Source organism: Stegostoma tigrinum, chromosome 11, assembly GCF_030684315.1.
Source record: "Stegostoma tigrinum isolate sSteTig4 chromosome 11, sSteTig4.hap1, whole genome shotgun sequence".
Classification (NCBI taxonomy): Eukaryota; Metazoa; Chordata; class Chondrichthyes; order Orectolobiformes; family Stegostomatidae; genus Stegostoma; species Stegostoma tigrinum.
In genome coordinates, this window is record NC_081364.1 from 5,857,286 (window position 1) to 5,878,017 (window position 20,732).

The window sequence follows — 20,732 nt, forward strand, 5'->3', positions numbered from 1 at the left end:
CTCTCTCTCTGTTTCTCTCTCTCTCTCTCTCTCTCTCTGTTTCTCTCTCTCTCTCTCTGTTTCTCTCTCTCTCTCTCTCTCTCTCTCTCTGTTTCTCTCTCTCTCTCTCTCTCTGTTTCTCTCTCTCTCTCTCTCTCTCTCTCTCTGTTTCTCTCTCTCTCTCTCTCTCTGTGTCTCTCTCTCTGTTTCTCTCTCTCTGTGTCTCTCTCTCTGTTTCTCTCTCTCTCTCTCTCTCTCTCTCTCTGTTTCTCTTCCCCTCCCACGCTCTCTCTCCCCCCCACGCCAACAACCTTCTTTAAGGAGACAATGCCCAGCTGCTGCTTTCCTGCAAGCTTGTTAATGCCTTCAAATTCATCCTAGAGTGGGGGCCAGAATTAGACACACAGTACTCCAGTTGAGGCCAAATACTTTTCTACACTTGCATTTATTTGTAAAGGTCAGGACCCTGTATGCATTTTCAATCACACTCTCTGATCTTGATTTATACAGACACACACACACACCCCACGTCTCTGCTCCTGCAACCTCTCTTTTTTTAGATTTGTCCTTTTTTAAAAAAAATATATCGTCTGTCTTCATCCTTCCAACCAAAATATAGCACTTCCAAATCTCTGCATTAAATTTAATCTGCCACATGCTTGTTCAGTTCATCAACCTGTGTGACAACTTAAGCTCTGTCACTATTCTCCTTATAAATCACGGTACTCCTAAAATTTAGTGTCATTAAAAGATGGAAGTGTGTCATGTGCACCCAAGTATGAGTTGTCATGAATCAAGAAAACCTGTTTTCCTAGTGGCTGCCACAGGGGAACCTCACTGTATACCTTTTTGAGAAACAACCATTCACCAGTGTTATTGCTTCTTCTCACTCGGTCCTATCACTTCCTATCCATACTGCCTCTGCTGATATTCCACGGACTTTTAATTTGTTGACAAGTCTGCTATGTGGTACTTTATCATCTGCTGTTTGGAAGCCCATCTATATTGCATCAACTGTGACTGCTCATCAACCTTCCCTGTTATGCTTCATGAAAAGAGGTTTGTGTTGTGGCACGATGGGGTGATGAGAATAAGAGGATGTTTCTTCGTGGGAGTGTGGTATTCAGCCCTGAAGGCCATTCTGCTACTTGATCAGATAATGGCAGTCTGCAATACATTAGTTTAATCAAAATTAAGTAAAATTATAAATATGTTCTTCCTTTTGTCTTGCTCTTTGAGCTCCTTTTTATTTCGCTTTCTGCCTTTGTTTTTCCCTTATGCTTTTTTTTCCATCTCACACACTTCTTAAAATTTTATTAAAACCTGTCTGGGATCAATATTTCCTTATACGGCTCAGTGTCAAATTTTGTTAATGTTCCTGTGCTGCACCTTGCACTTGCTATGCAAACTGTTGTTGCAAAGTTGTTTGTGTCCATACCTGCCAGAATTTCTTATCATTTCTAACACACTTTTAATTGCTTCATTTCCTAACAGAGTCCGATTTTGGGATGTCTTTCTCCTGATCCCGAATGTGCTTTTCTTCTCGTTCTTGCTCTGGAAACTTCCATCGGCTAGAGCAAAGATTCGGGCCACATCGAGTCCCATCTTCACTACATTCTACATACTGGTAAGTCTTCTGCAATGCAATAGCAATTTGGTGTAACATGCAGGATTTCTGCAAGATGTCCTGGCAACCCGAATATTACTAGAATCTCTTGAGCTGCTGCACAAAGTATCTCGGCTCTGGGTCATCTCTCCCTTCTATTCATCTTGTTCCCAAGTACAGCATCTGTTGCACTGACGTTGCTGATCATCCAATTCTGGCCTCCGTGCATCCCACAGAATCATTACACCACAGAAACACTATTCAGCTTATCGTAGTCTACACCATTATTCAAATGTGCGGTTCACTCCGTGCCATTCTACTGCCTTCTCCCAGTAACCCTGCACGTTATTTCTTTGCCACTGATCACCTAATTCACTCTTGAGGAACATGTAACCGCCACTAGACATACTGGCAGTGCTAGCCACTTGCTGTGAGAAAAGAGTTTTTCTCCAGTTAATTCCTTTTAAATCTGTGCCCTTTTTTTTTGATACTTTCACAAATGGAAACATTTTTGTCCCAATTTACTGTCTTTGAAAGCCTCTGTCAAACTTCCAATCGACCTTCTCTCTTGAAGAAAAACCTTCCAGTTGCCCAGCCGACTTTAATTAATTACATGCGTGGAACCATTCTTGCAAACATCTCCTGAACTCCATCCAGTGTTGTACAACTGCAACATGACATTCCAAGATGTTGGTGAGGCCTTTCGGAGTCCTGCGTACAATTCTGGTTGCCTTGTTAAAGGAGGAATATTATTAAATTGAAAAGGATGCCAAAAAGATGTACAAGGATGTTACCACGACTGGAGGGTTTGAATTATAAGGAAGGCAGGATAGGCTTTTTTTGTCCCTGGAGTGTAGGAGGCTGAGGAGTGACGTTATGGGGGTTTATGAATTCGAGGGGCATAGATAAGGTGAAATAGCAAAGGTCTTTTACCTAGGATAGGGAAGTCCAGAACTAGAGGGCATAATCTTAAGGTCATGGGGGATCAGATTTAAAAGGGACCTGAGAGGTACTTTCTGTCTCAGGGAGGATCATATGTGGCATGAACTGCCAGAGGAAGTGGCAGTTGCAGGTAGTTAAACATTTAAAAAGTTATTCGGATGGCTATATGAATACGAAAGGTTTAGAGGGATGTAGGCAAATAGAACCAGTTTAGTCTGGTAAACCTGGTCGGCTTGGATGAGTATTACCAAAGGGTCTGTTTCTGTGCTGTATGGCTCTGACTCTATCCTCAAAGTGTGCACCTCGACTTTACTACCTTGTCAAAACATAACAACCCTGACTGCAGCACTGCCTCAAAACTGCGTTGGGAGCATCAGCCTGGAATATGAGTTGAAGACTATAATAATGTTTAAATTCAGCCTTCGAAGGTGAGAGTGCTATCTAGTGGGACAGGCATCGCGTTGTTAAAGATTTGAACTAGCCATTCTGAAACTCTTAAGTCATCCAAGGCCAGTTATTCAGACTGTTAACTGTAATGAAGAACTTGACACAGGTCCAGAAAGAAATGAACAACCTTGTTTCTCTCAACCCTGTCTACTGAATTACAGAAGCAAAATACTGTAAATACTGGAAATGTAAAATAAAAACTGAAAAAACGTTCCTCAAGCCTGGCAGCATCTGTAAAGGAAAGTTGATACTTCAGGTCAATGATGTTTCATCAAAGCATCCACCTTGTTTTCTCATTTAACAAAAGCTAAATATTACAGACACTGGAAATCTGAAATAAGAGCAAAAGATGGAAGACCTCAGAAGGTCAAGGAGCATGTTTGGAGAGGAACAGAATAATGGTTTGAATCAGAAAAACTGAGGAAATAAAAAGAAAACAGAAATTGCTGGAAAAGCTGAGCAGGTCTGGCAGTGTCTGTGGGGGAACTGAAGAAATAACCTAGCTTCTGCCGAAAGTCTGCCGTTGTTTTCTACATGTGGCTATTTCCTGGTCATTCTTGGTTGACTTGACTTTGGTGTTGAAAAGGTTGAGCCATTGCTTTGTGCTGCCTATCTGTAACCTGCATGCCAGTTTTGACATAAGGTTGGTGACGACCGAGATCAGCATTTGTTGCAGATGGCAGCAGAACCCTGCTCAAGTACAGATATTGGAAATCTTGAAATTTTAAACAGAAAATGCTGGAAAGCACTTCAGTCTTCAACATGGAAACAAGACTTAACATTCCAGGTTTTACTTTTTCAGCAGAACCAGAAATGAGAGATTTGATCGTTTAGGGACAAGGGGGAGCAAAGTGGAGAGCATTTCACACATCAAGGGTGTGATGGAATGCTCTGCACTTGCTCTAGATGACTGCAACAATAATCAAAAGCTTGATAGTTTCCAGGACAAGGGGAAGATTCACCAGGATGTTGCCTGTCTTGGAGCCTTTCAAGAGAGGCTGCATAAGCTCAGCTTGGAGGAGTGAGTGTTTTCCCACCTCTGGACTCTGAGGCCCTGGTTCAAATCATACCTGCTCCAGAAGTGTATCGTAAAATCACTGAAGAGGTTGATTGCGGGAAAAATAGATAAGCTCAAGATATTTTCCTCTAATATTTTGAGGGAGACTTCATTTGGACTGTACACAATTTGAAGGGCATGGACAGGGTGGATAGAAAGTAACTGTTGTCCTTGGAGTCAAGAACGAGGGGGAGCACTTTTTGTTTTAAAAGTGAAGAGGAGGAAATTTTAAAGGGGAATTGAGGAAATGTTTTCTTCACTCAAGGGTGGTGAGCATCTAGAATGTACTGCCCTGGAGGGTAGTTGAGACTGGAATTCTCAACTTTGTGGAAAAGTGCCTGGGTGAGCACTGCAACAATATTTAAGAAAATAGCTCATCAATGGGGTTGAGGGTGATTTAGCAGTTTGGATCAGAAATTGGCGAGCTGTAAGAAGACAGAAGGTGGTGGTTGATGGGAAATGTTCATTCCAGAGTTCAGTTACTAGTGGTGTACCGCAAGGATCTGTTTTGGGGTCACTGCTGTTTTGTCATTTTTATGAATGACCTGGACGAGGGCTTAGAAGGATGGGTTAGTAAATTTGCAGATGACACTAAAGTCAGTGGAGTTGTTGAGAGTGCGGAAGGATTTTGCAAGTTACAGAGGGACAGAGATAAGCTGCAAAGCTGGTTTGAGAGGTGGCAAATGGAGGTTAATGCGGAAAAGTGTGAGGCGATTCACTTTGGAGGGAAAAACAGGAATACAGAGTGTTGGGCTAATGGTAGGATCCTTGGTAGTGTGGATGAGCAGAGAGATCTGTGTCCATGTGCATAGATCCCTGAAAGCTGCCACCCAGGTTGATTTAGGGTTGCTTAGAAGGCGTACGATGTGTTAGGCTTTGTTGGTAGAGGGATTGAGGTTTAGAGCGATGAGGTCATGTTGCAGCTGTACAAAACTGTTGCGGCCGCACTTGGAGTATTGCGTACAGTTCTGGTCACCGCATTATAGGAAGGATGTGGAAGCATTGGAAAGGGTGCAAAGGAGATTTACCAGAATGTTGCCTGGTATGGACGGAAGGACTTATGAGGAAAGGCTGAGGGACTTGAGGCTGTTTTCGTTAGAGAGAAGAAGGTTAAGAGGTGACTTAATAGAGACGTAAAAAGATAATCAAAGGATTAGATAGGGTGGACAGTGAAAGCCTTTTTCCTCATAGGGTGATGTCTAGCTCAAGGGGACATAGGTTTAAATTGAAGGGTGATAGATATAGGACACATGTCAGACGTATGTTCTTTACACAGAGAGTGGTAAGGGCGTGGAATGCCCTGCCTGCAGCACTAGTAGTCTTGTCAACTTTTAGAGCATTTAAATGGTTGTTGGATAAACATATGGATGAGAATGGAATAGTGTAGGTTAAATGGGCTTCAGATTGTTGCACGACCTGTGAAACCATCGAGGGCCGAAGGGCCTGTACTGCGCTGTAACGTTCTATGTTCTACAACTTTCCCTAGGGCAGTTAAGAATGAGCAAAAAATGCTGGCCGAGCCAGTAATCCTGCATGCCCTGAAAGGTAAATTAATTGAATGATGTGGGGCTGTAGTGGGATAAAAAGGAAGAAAATACAGTGTTGAGGGAATGAGTAAGCGATGGTACCAGATTCTGCTGCCTGAAATAATGAGGCAATGGTTTCATCTGCGGTGGTTGAGGATTGAATGCTGTCAAACTTCCAAATCAGCAGTGCTTTTTCTCATGGTTCACTGGAACCTTGTAGGAAGCAAAGTTGGAGTGGGAAGGAAGATTAGTGACATGTGACAGGACACTTGGGAGAACAGATGGCTCTGAGAATGTCTTGGAGTCCATACATCGTAAGAGACTTGTATAAATGGGATGTTGACTGTTGCAGCTGAGGTGTTGTATACTTCGAGTATAATTGATCCATAATCTTAAGAGCTCAAAAGAATGATGTATGATCTTATTGAAATATGAAATTCTGAAGGGGCTTGGCAGGGTAAATGCTGAGGTTGTTTCCCTCGAGCTGCAGAGTCCAGAAATAGACTTTTTTTAATTCACTCAATTTGTTGTGAATCTTTGCAACCTCTATCCCAGAGGGCATTAGATGCTCATTGTATATATTGAAGATTTAAGAGTTATAGCTTTATGGGCACAAAGGGAATTTAGGAATATAGGGAATGGGCTGGAAAGTGCATCAGATAAAGAAGTTGAGAATACCAGCTTCTATTTTATTTATTGCCAGAGTTGAGTTAAATCTAATGATTAGATATTTGTGTTAATTTACAAGGAACTGGCTATGATTATTCAGCACTTCAAAGCTATTGTGCAGTTTAGTCAGGTCACGGCTGAGCTGTACTGCAATTTGAATTGACCTTATTATGCTCCATATTCTTCCATGCCTTTGCCAAATAAAGGCCTAATGATCTGCCTCGCGAGCCCCACTTTCCAGACTTCTAGAGGTGTAAGTTCTAGGTGTTCAAACTGCAGTAATGTTTATTATGAAAAGATTCTTTCTGATTTTGCTTTTTTTAATGCTTTGCTTGCTCATTTGTAGGCTTATCCCCCTTACGACCAACTCACCAACAACAGAAATATGAGTCCTTCACTATTTATTTATCCTTTTGAAAATCTTATTGAATTTTTAGCTTGAATTTTAAATGCAGCCATGCTGAGGTGAATGCAGACTGAGTTTTAAGTCCCTTCTCATGTTTCTAATTGATTATAATTAAATATAAGTGCCTTTGTCATATACGGTAAGATTTTAAAAAGCCCCAATTTCCTTCCCTTTGTGTTCCTATTTTATTAGTGCGACTTATGTTTGAAAAAGTAGTTGTGGGTGTATTTAGCTGTTTTAGCATGTGGTTAATTTAAAAATACCAATGGTAAACTTTTCTGTATTTAAATAAAAAGTATGTTTCACTTGCTCTTACTCCAAAGGATATTTTTTTTTTGCTCGCTTTCTTTCGCGCTCACACACGAAGGACCCTGAGCTTCCAGTTGCCTGCCACTTCAGTATACCACCCTGTTTCCTGGCCAACATCTGTCTCAGGGTTGCTGCAGAGAAGCTCAGTGCAAGCTGGAAGAACACCACCTCATTTTCCGCATGGGGATCCTGTAGTCTCCTGGATTCACCATTTGAATTCAATATCTTTTAGGGCTTGAGCTCTCCTATGTCCTTACCCCAATCTCATCACCTCACTTTTTCACCATAGACATTCAGTCCTTATACACTTGCATCCCCCACAGGGATGGCCTAAAAGCCCTCTGTTTCTTCCTGTCCCGTCGGCTCACCCAGTATCCCTCCACTGGCACACGCGCATGCTTGGTGGAACTGGTCCTCATTCTTAACAGTTTTACATTTGATTCCTCCTACTTCCTACAAACTAAGCGGGGTAGCTATGGGCACCTGCATGGACCTGAGCTATGCCTGCCTCTTTGTGGGATTCGTGGAACAGTCCCTTCTCAACAACTGCACTGGCACCATCCCCGCCTCTTTTTTTCTCCACTATATTGATGACTGCATTGGTGCTACTTTGTGCTCCCGTGAGGAGCTGTAACAGTTCATCAACTTCACCAATATCCTCCATTGCACCCTGTCAATTCACCTGGACCATTTCTGACATCTCCCTCCCGTTCCTAAACATCTGTCCCTCCACCCCCACCCCCACCCCATTTTGGGTCCCACCACCAAAGAGTATAACCCTCAACCCCACCCCCATCCACTTTTCTGCAAGGACCATTCACTCCATGACTCCCACATCAGCTCCACCAACCCCCTCCTCCACACCTGGTACCTTTCACTCTGTAACTGCAAGAGGTGCAACACCTGACCCTACACCTTCCTTCTCACCACCTGTCCAAGGCCTCAAACAATCCTTCCAGATCTGGCAGAGATTCACCTGCACTTCATCCAGCCTCATCAACTGTATCCATTGTTCCCAACGTGGTCCCTTCTATATCGGGGAGAACAAACACAGACTCGGACCAGTTTGCGGAGCATCTACTCTCTGCATGCACCAACCATCCTGACTTTCCTATTGCCTTCCACATTAATTCCCCCTCCCACTCTCCCGGTATTATGTCCACCCTTGGCTTCCTCTATTGTGAAGGTGAGGCTGAACATAAACTAGGGGAGCAACGCCTCATATTTTGCCTTGAGAGCCTGAATATTGACGTCACCAGCTTTAAAATCTCTCCTTCAACGTGTCCATTTTGCAACTCACCCATCCATTCCACCCTTCCCGCTGACCAACCACAGTAACACCCTACCTGCATCTACTTATCTTCAGCTCACTACCCTCTCACCACCCCCTTCCTTCTATATATTTCTGGCCTGCCCCCCCCCCCGCCCCGGCCTTCCTGGCCCAAAATGTTTGACTTTCCTGCTCCTCAGATGCTGTCTGACCTGCTGTGCTTTTCCATTTCCACACCTATTGACCCATGCACCAGACCTTGTAATCACATTGTCTGCTATTACATAGAGCCGATTCTTCACCACTAACGGTCCTTCCTAACAACTCTTCACCCTCCGAGCCAGATTGTTATCCACGTCTTTTGATGTCCAATTGTCCTCTGGCTGTCTCCCTCTCCTGCTCTCTCTCCCGCTCTCGCGCGCCCTCTTTCCGGCTCTTTATGTTACGTCTTGTGCACGTCCTCGCATATAAACCAACATTTTAAACTCACGTCCGCAAATGCTGCCAAACGTTAAAGACACAGTTCCAACGTAGGGGATTAAAGTCCGTGGCCATGTAGCCAAATGAAGTTCAATTTGTAGATGTTGGGCATGTTGTGGCATGTGCTTGGAAGCTAAATATAGTAAGTCCTTCGGTGTAACGGACCACTTGTCGTTCTGGTCTTTGGACTTAAAAGTGGGAATGACTGCTGTTTTAAAGTAAGGGCTGTGGAAGTTTTTGAAAAAAAAACACATTACCAGTGAGATAAACCAGCCTCTGTGGAATTCCAATCACCAAGTCACTCTTCCTTTGCACAAGGCCTTGACACTGATCCAGCTCCCAGAGTGATCAGGATGTCTGTCACTACTTATTGGTCAGCCAGGGCTCCCTAATTGGGGCTGTTATATTGGTTCAGTCAGGGAACTCATTCTATGAGGCTGGCTTACTTCCTTATAGTCACTACAACGCAGACACGTTGTATCTGAGATGTTGCCTTGTTCAAACGGTGGTAGTTGGATGCTAGACACTTTTGCACTATGGGTGTGACTGAAGGGGCCATTTTGCCCAGTGATTTGGTTTTGCTCTGATTTGGTTTTTTTCAACCAGGACCAATTGAAGTGATGACCTCTTGAACGCTTCCCGAGTGAGCGCCTGCAGCTTTGCGTTGGGCCGTATGGCAGAGACAGGGGATTAAAAAAGATAACCACTTTCAGAGACTGAAAGGGTGAATCTTCAACCAGTAAATAAAAGGTTGAGGATTGGTATGCCCACAACCTCATTTCCTCTTTCAAAGAGTAAAAAGGAGCTAGAAGGGAACTGAAGGAAAACATCTCATTAATGCCTGTAATCTGCACTGGTGCCAGAACTGTGCTTCACTGACTTTTTGTTCCCACCAGTAATATTTATGTCTTGTCTCTTTATCTGTTTTGTATGTAAATGGGATCCTTTTTAAAAGAGGGAGTTTAAATTATACAGAGCTGTTAAAAACAAACAAATTGCTAACTTACAAATGATTAATAACAATTTGTTTGCAATAAATGGCTGTTTCCTCATTAAATACAGAAACCTGGTGAATGTTTTATTTTAACCTGGGCTCAGTAGCTAGGTAAATTAGGGACTTTGGGCGGTTTAATTAAACGTTTTCACGTTTTGTGATGACTCTGGGAGCTGGAGTTTGATTTTGCAGCATACTATCTCGATGAGTCGTGATACAACTAGCAATTCAAGAATAATCAGCTAATCTGCATTTTGATGAGCATCAGGCAGGATACCAGGAAGAACTCCCAAAATGGTAGAAACACTATTGCCTCTGAATTTGGATGTTATGGATTTGAGGGGATTTGAGTACAGTAATAAAGATGTCTTGCTGTAGTTGCTTAGAGCTTTGACATGTCGTTTGAGTATTGTGTATTATTTTGGGCCAATGTGGTTAACTCTTAACTGCCCTCTCGGGATGAGCAATGAATGCTGCCTAGCCAGCGACGCCCTCATCCCATGAATGAGTTTTTAAAAAATAAAGTAAGAAAGATAGATTTGCCTGCCACAAAGTGTGCAATGGAAGTTCACCTGGACTAATACCTGAGATTTTAGGGTTATTTTATTTCGGGAGATCGTGGAGACTGTGTCCATATTCCCTATATTTTTGTAAAATGAGGAGTGATTTGCTACATTGTATTTTATAAAATTCCTAGAGGGTGTGACAGTCGATGTAGAGGAGATGTTTCTCCTGGCTGATGAGTCTACTATCAATGGACATAACCTCAAGCTAAGGGCTAGGCCACTGAAATCGTCAAGTCAGAGAACTTCTTCATTCGGAGGGGGTACATTTCTGGAATTCCATAACTCAGGGGGTTGTGGAAGCGCCATTATTGAGCAAGCTCAAGATACAAATTGGTAGATTTCTGGAGTATAATGATGAATGATGTTGAGGGACAGTGCAGCAGAGTGACGTTGGAGTAGGTGATTTGGCCTTGATCTAATATAATGTCAGAGTAGGTTCAACAGGTTGAATGGCCTATTCCTGTGTTGAAGTCACACTCCTGACAAATCTAATTTTAAACACTTATTGCCAGTGTTTTATCCAGAGTGTTCTGAGATTGTTTTGCCAATAATTAGCTGTTCTTCTAACGACCACCACCATCTCTGCCACCAACCTACACCCACCCTTGTCCCAAACCTGCCAAAGAAATTGGCAAGATAATAAAATGTGAGGCTGGATGAACACAGCAGGCCAAGCAGCATCTCAGGAGCACAAAAGCTGACGTTTCGGGCCTAGACCCTTCATCAGAGAGGGGGATGGGGGGAGGGAACTGGAATAAATAGGGAGAGAGGGGGAGGCGGACCGAAGATGGAGAATAAAGAAGATAGGTGGAGAGGGTGTAGGTGGGGAGGTAGGGAGGGGATAGGTCAGTCCAGGGAAGACGGACAGGTCAAGGAGGTGGGATGAGGTTAGTAGGTAGCTGGGGGTGTGGATTGGGGTGGGAGGAAGGGATGGGTGAGAGGAAGAACCGGTTAGGGAGGCAGAGACAGGTTGGACTGGTTTTGGGATGCAGTGGGTGGGGGGGAAGAGCTGGGCTGGTTGTGTGGTGCAGTGGGGGGAGGGGATGAACTGGGCTGGTTTAGGGATGCAGTAGGGGAAGGGGAGATTTTGAAACTGGTGAAGTCCACTTTGATACCATATGGCTGCAGGGTTCCCAGGCGGAATATGAGTTGCTGTTCCTGCAACCTTCGGGTGGCATCATTGTGGCAGTGCAGGAGGCCCATGATGGACATGTCATCAAGAGAATGGGAGGGGGAGTGGAAATGGTTTGCGACTGGGAGGTGCAGTTGTTTGTTGCGAACTGAGCGGAGGTGTTTTGCAAAGCGGTCCCCAAGCCTCCGCTTGGTTTCCCCAATGTAGAGGAAGCTGCACCGGGTACAGTGGATGCAGTATACCACATTGGCAGATGTGCAGGTGAACCTCTGCTTGATGTGGAATGTCATCTTGGGGCCTGGGATAGGGGTGAGGGAGGAGGTGTGGGGACAAGTGTAGCATTTCCTGCGGTTGCAGGGGAAGGTGCCGGGTGTGGTGGGGTTGGAGGGCAGTGTGGAGCGAACAAGGGAGCCACGGAGAGAGTGGTCTCTCTGGAAAGCAGACAGGGGAGGGGATGGAAAAATGTCTTGGGTGGTGGGGTCGGATTGTAAATGGCGGAAGTGTCGGAGGATAATGCGTTGTATCCGGAGGTTGGTGGGGTGGTGTGTGAGAACGAGGGGGATCATTGCAAACTGCTTTAAGCAACAAGTTAAGAACTGCTTTTGAGATGTGGAGGCTTTGGAGAGGGTGCAAAGGAGGTTTACCAGGATGCTGCCTGGACTGGAGGGCGTGTCTTACGACGAGCGGTAGACTGAGCTCAGACTTTTCTTTCTGGAGAGAAGGAGGAAGAGAGGTGGCCTGATCAAGGTGTACAAGGTAATGAGAGGCATGGATAGGGTCGATAGCCAGAGACTTTTCTCCAGGGCAGGATTGACTGCCACGAGGAGTCATAGTTTTAAGGTGTTAGGAGGACGGTATAGAGGAGACGTCAGAGGGAGGCTCTTCACCCAGAGAGTTGAGTGGATGGAATAGTTTGTCAGTGGTAGTCGTGGAAGCAGAGTCATTAGTGACATTTAAGCGACTGCTGGACATGCACATGGACAGCGGTGGATTGATGGGAATGTAGGTTAGGTTATTTTATCTTTGGATTAGGATTATTCCACAGCACAACATTGTGGGCCGAAGGGCCTGTACTGTGCTGTACTTTTCTATGTTCTATAAACAACTTTTGAGCTTGGAGTTGACAGAGTAGTCTGCACATTTAACTCTATCTCTATATGGCAGAGCTGGAAGTTTCTATTTGCTTGTTTTTACAAGCTATGAGAGATTTCCCACTTGTGGGAGAACGCACAGCATCTGGAAGTGAGGAAGTTCACAAGGACAATAAATGCATGGCCTGTCCTGTGAAAAATTCCTAAGCATTGGTATTGTCGGTATTTGTTTCTACGAAAGCATCTTACTGTGCCTGCAAGGTATAATGCAGCAACTTTGTCAAGGCTTCTTCTGCAGGACAGCCCAAATCCACTGTCTCCGTCTTGAATGCCAAGAGTAGCAAATATATTTAGAAAAATGCATATGGCCATTCTTTTGTGTCTTGGTCAAATTAGTGTACCTCCGTGCCCACCGCCCCGCCCCCCCCCCCCCCCCCCCCCCCACCACCACAGCACTGTAGGTATATCTTCACTATACAGACAGTAGATGTTCAAAAAGACATATTAGCTCTATTTGCTGAGGGCAACTTGAAAGGGGCAATGAATGTCTGCCTCACCAACAGTGATGTCATTCAGAGATCTGTTTTTCTTTCTTTTTAAAATGAAAGTGTATTTGTTCCAAAGGATGGTGAACTTTGAAATGTAATCATTGCCATTACACGGATAGATGTGGCAGCTGTTTTGCGCAATACAGAATCCAACATGTGATAAGGATGATGACCAATGAACCTGTTGAGCTGAGTGCTGGAGGAGAAAGTAATGAAGAGCAACTTTGCCTGCTCCTCTTCAAAGAGCAATGGTGGATTTTATTTTGTAGTCCACTTGAACAAGCAAACAGAGCCTTGGCTTAATGTCTTTTATGACACCACCAGCAATGGAGCCCACTCTCCACTGCACTGGGAGTGTAAGCTGATATTGTTGGTAGAGTTGTTTAAAGGAAGCTCTTACATTGTTGCAGTGGTTGTGGGAGAGAGGCAGTTTGGGTTTCTTGAAGGTTCTTCCACCATTGGTGACCAGCCAGGATCCAGAGCTGAAAAGCCACCCTTGCCTCAAAAATCCACTGGTTCACTCGAACTTGTTTGGTTTGGTTTGCAGATTAGATTACTAACAAACTTCCTAGCTGTATGAGAGACAAACATTTTGTCATTTAAAGCCTGAAATTTTTACGGTTGTGGAAATGTGCTCCTGGAGACTGCATCTTTTTCAGGATGGAAAGTGTGAGGTGATGCACTTTGGTAGGAGTAACTGGAATGCAAAGTACAGGGCTAATGGTAAGATTCTTAGTAGTGTAGATGAGCAGAGAGATCTGTGTCAATGTACACAGATCCTTGAAAGTTGCCACCCAGGTTGACAGGGCTGTTAAGAAGGCATACAGTGTTTTAGCTTTTATTAATGAAGGGATCGAGTTCTGGAACCAAGAGGTTATGGTGAAGCTGTACAAAACTCTGGTGCGGCCGCACTTGGAGTATTGTGTACAGTTCTGGTCACCGCATTTATAAGAAGGATGTGGAAGCTTTGGAAAGGGTGCAGAGGAGATTTACTAGGATGTTGCCTGGTATGGAGGGAAGGTCTTACGAGGAAAGGCTGAGGGACTTGAGGCTGTTTTCATTAGAGAGAAGAAGGTTGAGAGGTGACTTAATTGAAACATATAAAATAATCAGAGAGTTAGAGAGGGTGGATAGGGAGAGCCTTTTTCCTAGGATGGTGACGGCGAGCACGAGGGGGCATAGCTTTAAATTGAGGGGTGAAAGATATAGGACAGATATCAGAGGTAGTTTCTTTACTCAGAGTAGTAAGGGAATGGAATGCTTTGCCTGCAATGGTAGTAGATTTGCCAACTTTAGGTACATTTAAGTCATCATTGGATAAGCATATGGACGTACATGGAATAGCGTAGGTTAGATGGGCTTGAGATCATTATGACAGGTCGGCACAACATGGAGGGCCGAAGGGCCTGTACTGTGCTGAAATGTTCTATGTTCTATGAAAGTTGCTTGGAGGGTAGCTTGCAGGCGGCAGTGTTCCCATGCATTTGCATTTGATCTCTCCTTTTTTATAGGTCCAATTTTAGTGAACTAGACTTGTATTTCCTCAGGAACACAAAATTAAGAGGCCACCTAAGACAGAGTTTAAGATGATTGTGAAACTTCCTTCCCCAGATTCTTCTCTCCCACATTTCCTCAGGCATGATCTTTATTGATGACTGGGTGATGGAGTTTGAAGACGTTTTGAGCCGTGGAAAGTCCAAACATGGCTACTCATGGTACAGTATAGATCCTTGGGTAGATGTTGACTTATGGTGAACTTTATTTTAGTTTTGGGTTGTTCCCTATCCCTTAAATCCTTTGTTTTTTTTTTAGTGGGGGGAGAATGATCAATATTTTGGAGTTTTTTCAGCCTCAGCGCTTTTAGTTTGGGGATGTCAAGGGAAGGGGCGGCAAGTGTTCTAGCTTTCCACTACCCTTGGTGTGAAGAAATTTTTCCTGAAATCAACCTTCACTCCAGTTTTGAGGTTCTGCCTCTTTTTGTACTTGACATTCCTACCAGAAGAAGCCACTTTCTGATGATCATAGGACTATTTTTGTGGTCACCTTAAAATCCACATCCTAGTGTCTTAATTTGTGTCCCTGAGGGAATACAAGTTTTTAGTCCATAAAAATTGGATCTGAAAGGAGATATATTGCATGCAGATACATGGGAACACTGTCACTTGCAAGTCCCCCTCCCCCCCATTTTTCACCTGTTTTTGCCTGAAGTCGTGGGTTACAAGTTCACCTCAGTGATAATTCTTTGTGAGAGTTTCAATAAGTGATACCTGGAAACAATGGAATGTCCAAAGCTCAGCCCTGCATTTGAAAGCTCCTCCCCACCCAGCCCAGCTTGTCCCCGCCTCCCTAACCTGTCCTTCCATCCACCCCATCTCCTAACTACTAGCCTCATCTCGCCCCCTTGACCTATCCCCCTCCCCACCTCCCCACCTACACTCTCCTCTCCTTTACTGGCTCCATCCCCGCCTCTTTGACTTGTCTGTCTACTCTCCACCTATCTTCTCCTCTATCCATCTTCTATCCGCCTCCCCCACTCTCCCTATTTATTTCAGAACCCCTTTTTCCCATCCCCTTCCCCTCCCCCATTTCAGAAGAAGGGTCTAAGCCTGAAACGTCGGCTTTTCTGCTTGTCTGGTGCTGCTTGGCCTGCTGTTTTCGTCCTGCTCTACGCCTTGTTATCTCAGATTTTCCAGCATCTGCAGTTTCTACTATCTTGGAGAAATTATCACTTTTCTTTTGTTCAGTGTCATTGGCCTACAATCCTGAATGCCTTATCTAGCAGCAGATGTACCCATACCAGGTGGGTTACAGCAGTTCAAGGTGGACAGCTACCGTTTTACAAAGATATTTGGGGATGGACAACAGAATTTGTTGAGCCACCGGCATCCACGTCCCATGAAGAAATATCTTTTTCAAAAAAGTTTAACCAGATGATTTTTCTTTTGCAGGTGTTTGTCGTTGCAACAGTGGGCATCACGCGGGCTGTTGTTTCCATGACAGTCAGTGCATCCACAGTAGCTATAGTAACGGACAAGGTAAGTTGAGAAGTTTTCTTCCCCCTCCCACCCCAACCTTCCCTCCGTTCCTTTTGTTAGATTTGTATCACACAAACAGAATTGTTACTGTGCACAAGGAGGCCAACAGTTGTAAAGTCTTTCAGGATTGGTTTGAAGACTTGTGTTAGAATCCTGGCATAGTACACTCATTGCTGTTAACTGGGGTGCAGTCATCCGGATAGAGACCAGATGCGTTCTCATAAAATTTGGGGGACGTGAGTTTCTTGTTTGGTGCATCGCACCATTGTCAGAAAATAAGGATATATTCTTTAATCTGGAAAGAAGAGTACTAGATGAAAACAGGAGGAAGTTATTTGATTTATATTAATTTTCTTTCAGTTCAGTATTCAGAGATTTTTGAGAGCCTTTCTTTCCCTTCAGATATTTCTTCTTTTCCTGAGGACATTAGAACTGTACCCTAACGGAGATACCAACGGTGGCACTTAGCCTGGAGACTAGCCCTAAACTTGTGACAGGTGTGACAAGAAGAGCTGTTCAACTTCCTGACCTTGAAAGGCCTTGCAGTTTAGCTCAGTCCTGTTTCTCAATTCCCATCCACACATTTACACTTTGCATGAAGGCATCATTGGATAGCATCAGGAGCAGAAAGTAAAAGGGACTTTGTGTGTGGTAGCATTTAGACAGTAGAGCTTTGAGTTGAAGTTTATAGAGTATGGGAGGCTAGGCCAGAAAAGCTTTGAAATAATATGGGTGCAATATTGGTGTTGCCAAAGATGTGACTGATGGGTTCAGCAAAATATAAACTGAGGTGCAGGTGGAAATGTCCCACCAGTGAAAGTAGGCAGCCTTACTGATGGTGTGGATAAAATGTTAGAAGCTTAGCTCTGATTTGCGCACACAATGACCAGGGAATGGGTCAGATGACGGCCAGGGAATAAGTTTGTGATGGTTCTGGAAGTCTACAATTAATATATTAGCTTTTTGCTTGGCTATTCAACACCCCCTTTTTTTACCTCTTTACCTGAAGCCATGGGTACAAGTTCACCTGATTTCTTCACCTCGGTAATGATTCTTTGTGAGAGTGTTTTGATAAGTGATACCTGGAAACAATGGAATGTCCAAAGCTCAGCCCTGCATTTGAAGTGAATAGTAAAATATTTTGAGCAGCTCATTCACTCATGATTGATAGATTTGCTATTTCTCTCTTAGGTTCTTTGGGAGATCTCAAGATTTTTTCTGTTGGCGACTGAGCTGAGTGTAATAATATTAGGTTTGGCTTTTGGTAAGTTGTCAAGTTTGGTGACTTTGGCTCCCTGTTGAGCAAGTTCTTGATCTTAAAGTTCCTACTGTTGTTTTTGAAATCCTCCAATGGCTTTGTACCTCCCTACTTCTGCAAAGTCTTCCAACCCTAAATCCACCTGATATCTCTGGTCCTCTAGTTCTGAATCTAAGCTGGATTTTATTTGTTACACAGTTGGCTCTAACTGCCAGGGCACAAAGCTCTGGAATTCCTTTCCTGAACATCTCTGTCCATCTACCTTGCAATCTTCCTTTTTAAGACCTTCCTTGAAACCTACCTCTTTGACCAAGCTTTTTGTCATCTGCATTCATGTCACCTTGGGTAGATCATTGTCAAAGTTATCTTGGCAGTGCTCCTGTGAAGCACCCTTTTATACATTCTACAATTTTAAAGGTGTGGTTGAAATTATAGCTGTTAATCATTTGATGAGGTAATATACTTTGAATTTTCATGCGGTGCATATATTCTGATTATAGTGTGTCTTTTTTTTTGTTTTCTCACTTTTCTTGGATACAGGACACCTTGAAAGTAAATCGAGCATCAAGCGTGTCTTGACCATAACTACAGTACTTGCTCTGGCCTACTCGATTACACAGGTCTGTCTGAAAGCTCTAGTATTTTGTTTTTACATTTCTCTTGCCCAGCTCATTTTGGTGCGCTGCTGCCTCTGAGACACAAGACATTGTGGATTCAAGCTGCAGTCCAGAGACGTGTACGCAATCCACATTGACGTTCCTGATACAAACCTGAAGGAGAGTTGTATTGTGTGTGTGTTGACAAGTTTTTTTTTTGATTCAACGTCATTAGATATTAGATATTAAAACATGCCTGCCCCCTCAGGTCAACTTGCAACTTCACAAAAACAAAACCAGGAACTGTGATGCTGAAGTTCTGAAATAAAAACAGAAATTGCTAGAGAAAGTCAGCAGGTCTGGAAGCATCTTTGGACAGAAAACAGAGTTAACGTTTCGGGTCCTAAAGAAAGGTTACTGGTTTTGAAACGTTTACGGTGTGCTTGCTTTCTACAGATGCTGCCAGACCTCCTGATATTCATCAGCTTTCTGTTAAAGTATGTTTCTTTTAAAACTTCTAACGCCTAATTGAAGATGAGCTGGCAGGTTCTGGCAAATATTTATTCCCTTAATCAATATTACTTTAGAACAAAGAAAAAAGACCTGGGCATCGTCACATTGGCTTCTTATGTGGTATCTTGCAGCGTGCCAGTTGGTTGGCATGTTTCCTACAGTATAACAGTGATCACACGTGGAGTATTTAATTGCTTTTGGATGACCTAGGATTGTGAAAGGCACTGTATAAATGTACACCTATTTGTTTCTGTGGGTATAGTAGGGAATCTAGTAAAGGTGAAGAATCCATTTTGAGAAAATGATTCAAACATTAGGGATATCGAACCTAACTTTCTTCTTTGATCAACTTCCAGTAGCTGATCTGTCCCCACAAGTCACGCTATAATTTGATCTTGGTGATGTTGGTATGCTTACATGTTGCCTTTCATACTTAATATAACTACATGATATATAGGAGTCATGGTTAGTAAAGGTGTGGATGACTTCAAAAGTGGCAGTATAGTGGACAGTGAAGAGGGTTATCTAGGATTACAAAAGGATGTTGATCAATTGGGTCAGTGGGCTGAGGAGTGGCAGACGGAATTTAATTTGGATAAATGCAAGGTATTACATTTTGGCAAATTTTGGTTGTAAATATTTGTTGTACAATTAATAGTAGGGTAGTAGGTAGTGTTGTAGAACAGAACTAGGGATTCAGGTGCATAATTCTTTGACATTTGCATCATGGGTAGATTGGATGGATGGTTAAGAAGGTGTTTAGCATGCTTGCCTTCATTAACCAGACCTTTTGAGTACAGGAGTTGGAATATCATGTTGATGTTTTACATGGTGTTGGTGAGACCTGTCCTGGAGTACAGTGTACAGTTCTGATGACCCTGTTATAACAGGGATATTATTAAACTGGAGAGGTTTCAGAAAAGATTGAACAGGATGTCACTGGGAATGGAGGGTGACAGTTATAAGGAGAGGCTGGACAGACTGAGGTGTTTTTCACTGGGTCACCTAACCTATGCCCCTCATTATTTTGTAAAACTCTAAGATGAATAGCAAACATCTTTTCCCTAAGGTGGGGGAGTTCAAAACTAGGGGGCATATTTTTAAGGTGAGAGGAGAAAGATTTAAAAAGGACATGAGGGGCAATGCTTTTACACAGTGGTTCTTGTGTGGAATAAACTTCCTGAGGAAGTAGTGGTTGCAGTTACAGTTACAACATTTAAAAGACATTTGGATAAGTACACGACTAGGAAAGGTTTGGAGGGATATGGGTCAAAAAGTGGGACTAGTTTGGGAACATAGTTGATGTTCATTAGTTGGACCAAAGGGCCTGTATCCGTGCTCTTTGACTGTATGTGCATTTTGCAACTACATAATAATAATTTCATTTCCTGTGAAGTGCTTTATGGAGCACTGTTGTATGCTAATGTCTGTATCTTCCTTCCTTCCTTCTCTATTGTTCTCCCCTCCCTTCTTTTTAATCCCTCTTCTCTGTCCCTTCTTAGGTAGGAATGCGAAACTTTGATTTCACAATGTAGAAGATTAAAAGGTTTAACTCCGAGTTTGTGTTAGTAGAGAACCCCGTTGTCTCTTAGAGCAGCCCTGATGTGCCGTCTTAATGAAAACGGTGGATTTGCTCTCGATAGTGTTGAGCTGATTTGCTCTCAATTTTGTGCAACACTCGTTCGAAGTCGGTGTGTTTTGCAACCAGGACACCCTGGATTAAAAGATACCAGACAGGAATATTTTGTGTAGGCTTGTGATGTCGATTGTGAAACCTCTGTTGGTAACGTTTAGGAGAATCTGAGGCTGCCAGAGCTGTTGAGATGCTCTTTCAAAATCAAAATGTTTCACTAAACTTTTGGGCACTTGTCCTAATCTCTTTTATGGAACTTGGTGTCAAATTTTATTCCAAAATTGACCTGTAACTGCCAAGTGTATGGGACATCTTATTATACTTGAGTCGTCATGTGAATGCAAATTGCTGTAATTGTTTTTGGCACCACACTCCCTCGCCCTGTGGAATGTGGCAAACCAAGGGCATATATTCTGGATTGCCACAAGATTAAAGCATGGCATAACTTGGTCTGGTTCTTGTAGATGATCAGTTGAAATTGATGTCAAGCCTTTCACAACTTTAGGGCAACTTAAGCACTTCATAGCAAACACAAGACTTCTGAAATGCTATCATACTTTGTATTGTTGGAAACACTACAGCCAGTTTGCACCCACATGTTACACTAACCAGATAACACCTGTTTTTCATGTTTTAAAGGCCCAAGTACATGTCAGGACACCAGAAAGAACCCTT

The 20,732-nt window shown here is 43.3% G+C and overlaps 1 protein-coding gene across 4 annotated transcripts in view; it reads left to right on the forward strand.

Annotated features, from left to right (window-relative positions):
- The window catches only part of tpra1 (transmembrane protein, adipocyte asscociated 1), a 104,403-nt gene that overhangs the window by 62,637 nt on the left and 21,034 nt on the right, over positions 1-20,732 (forward strand). For all 4 annotated transcript variants that reach the window (XM_059649730.1, XM_048548110.2, XM_048548109.2 and 1 more), the window contains 4 exons: positions 1,474-1,606; positions 15,971-16,057; positions 17,249-17,321; positions 17,856-17,935. In XM_059649730.1, the coding sequence (XP_059505713.1) occupies positions 1,474-1,606; positions 15,971-16,057; positions 17,249-17,321; positions 17,856-17,935 (373 nt within the window). The remainder of the gene's footprint in view (positions 1-1,473; positions 1,607-15,970; positions 16,058-17,248; positions 17,322-17,855; positions 17,936-20,732) is intronic.